This window comes from Stylophora pistillata, chromosome 8, assembly GCF_964205215.1.
Source record: "Stylophora pistillata chromosome 8, jaStyPist1.2, whole genome shotgun sequence".
NCBI classification, from domain to species: Eukaryota; Metazoa; Cnidaria; class Anthozoa; order Scleractinia; family Pocilloporidae; genus Stylophora; species Stylophora pistillata.
In genome coordinates this window covers 538,309-540,572 of record NC_142526.1, presented here as the reverse complement: position 1 = coordinate 540,572, position 2,264 = coordinate 538,309, and the positions used below count along the sequence as shown (strand labels likewise).

The 2,264-nt window shown below is 35.1% G+C and overlaps 1 protein-coding gene across 1 annotated transcript; it reads left to right on the top strand.

Annotated features, from left to right (window-relative positions):
• The first annotated feature begins 580 nt into the window (after positions 1 to 580).
• Positions 581 to 2,044, top strand: LOC111332033 (uncharacterized). The gene is made up of 3 exons (XM_088730284.1): positions 581 to 740; positions 1,132 to 1,278; positions 1,958 to 2,044. The coding sequence occupies exons 1-3, from the start codon at positions 582 to 584 to the stop codon at positions 2,042 to 2,044; spliced, it is 393 nt and encodes a 130-aa protein (XP_088586410.1). The 5' UTR covers position 581.
• The last annotated feature ends 220 nt before the right edge of the window (positions 2,045 to 2,264 follow it).

Sequence of the window (2,264 nt, the reverse complement as noted above, 5' to 3'; positions counted from 1 at the left end):
TATACTTTAGCTATTTGCTTCGGATCATTTATTAAAACAAAAGTATGAGCAGTGAACTTGCTACGAATGTAAGGCCTGCAATGGAGGTAAATCTGCACGTAATATACAAAAACAGCACCTTCTATAACACATGTAAGGGTGGGCTGAAAGTTATCCAGATCCACCCCATTTAGAGTCATTTCACGCAACGTCATCAAAATTAAAAAAGAAAGGAATTGTCAGTCGTTACTCGAAGACTTACATTTAAACAGATTTTCAGTTTGATCGGAGTACTTGTCGCTCTAAACTACGTACAGATCTGAATCTTACCGAGACTGTATCGATATTTAACTTATTTTATCTCTTGGATTCTTGACTTTACCTGTGCAATGGTTTTGGTGATGGCTACACAGTGAAAGGAAAGCAGCAACCTTGTTATCCATTGACAAGCTTATGATCTTACAGAAAATTTTCATAAACTCATATAGCTGACATCTGATGTGTTATTCATACATCAGATACTAAGCTGTGTCAAACAACGTCTTGTTCACAATTAACAAACATTAAAAAAAACCCAGGTGTATGCAAATTTTGTGGTTAATATGTTTTTATTATCCAGACAGATGCAGCAAATCAACGTGAATGCTGGTGAGATTCACAACAAGTTATTCATAGTTTCCAATAGGGAGAGGTTAGAGCAGGATCGTTCACTTAAGAGGGAGCAGGAGAGTGCATTGCAAAAGGCAATAGAGGATGACAAGGTAAATCGCTTTTCCCAAATACTTATATTGCACAAATAATACCAATATCAATTATGTCAATCAGGGCATGATTACCTGTTGCAAAAAAACTAAAACAAAGAATAAATTAGAAGAAAGTCAGGCAATGAAATGAGGATAATTGTTAGAAGGCTTCCTTTAAGACTTCAGGAGCCAAAACAAGCACCAGCCATCAAAGTATGGCCCAAGTTTCAGAGACATACCCCCAAACAGGAAAGGAAATGAAGAGATTCAACATAAATAACACTTGTTACCAGTAAAACTGCTATAATTGCCACTTTCTCTGTTAAGATTTAGCAGCAGCAATTTCGAGATCTTTTTTCTAAACTGTCAGTGAGATATTACTAAGGTTGTCATGTATTTATTTTGTCAGATTAAAGAATCAAGCAAGATAAGGGAGGCCCGACAAGCCAGAGTTACAGACGTCAGTCAAGAAGGAGAAAAAGAGAAAGTGACAATTATCCTCAACCACTCAAACGGCAAGGAAGAGCACCAGTTCATCGAAGGTGCCTTCTTCCAGGTACATTATAAACAATGACACAAATTATTAAACTTTAAATAGCACTTTGGTAAAATGTAGACATACAGTGATTGGCAAATAGCTTTTTATAAAAAGAAAACTAACCTTTTTTTCTGTTTAAATGATATAGGAAGTATATGACTGGGCAGGCTCCAACAATGCTCTCCCATTACACTTCTCTATCCAAAGAGGAAGGGAAGTGGTAAAACATGGAGACCTCTTGGAGAGCAGAGGTGCTTCATATTCGTGAGAGAACAAGAAAATAATAATATTGCATAAAACAAATAACAACTACAGTACTAGAAATCTGGAGTTGGAGTCTTAAATATACTTGTGTTACTTCAAGAAGGCAAATAGCATGCCTTTGGTGAATTCAAATTTGTTCAAAATACCCTTTCAATTCTGATTTTTAGAGGTGGTGGAAAAAATATGGCAAATGATATGCTATCTTTTGGTATTTCTTAGCACAAAAAATTAATCTTTATGAGATACATAAGAAATACAAGGATGAATTTTGAGAGAATTTTTTCTTGCATATTCACCAATGTGCCTGCATGAAGTTTGAAAGTCACAGTGGTAAAGTGTTCAAACAGCTGCCCTGGTAAATACCGTGGAATTTATGTATTAAACCTTATCTTTGATTCTGTTAACTTGCTTTTTTTTTTTTTTTTTAATCCAGGATGAGGCAGAGATGGGATCAGAGATTAGAATACACATAGTACCAACTTATCTTTTAATGTATGATACAACGCCACATATTAAGTAAAGTGTATGCTCGGACTGGTCAATTTACTGCAAATTATCTGCCTATGAGTGTTTGAAGCAAAATGGCACAAGTGATCAAAACAGAAAAAAAGAATGTGTATTATTGAAGAAGTAAACTGCAAAGCTCTTATCACCATAGCCAGTCTTTAGTATAAACCGTTTCTTTCTCCACTCAGCCTAATTTTTCAGTTTGATTATTATTAAAAGCCAAAATCATCTTT

What these genes read in the sequence shown, in the direction of transcription:
- LOC111332033 (XM_088730284.1), top strand. Translation starts at nt 582, where the DNA reads ATGTTTTTATTATCCAGACAGATGCAGCAAATCAACGTGAATGCTGGT. An exon ending in AGGCAATAGAGGATGACAAG is followed by an intron (nt 741 to 1,131) that starts GTAAATCGCTTT and finishes TTATTTTGTCAG; the next exon opens with ATTAAAGAATCAAGCAAGAT. An exon ending in TCGAAGGTGCCTTCTTCCAG is followed by an intron (nt 1,279 to 1,957) that starts GTACATTATAAA and finishes TTTTTAATCCAG; the next exon opens with GATGAGGCAGAGATGGGATC.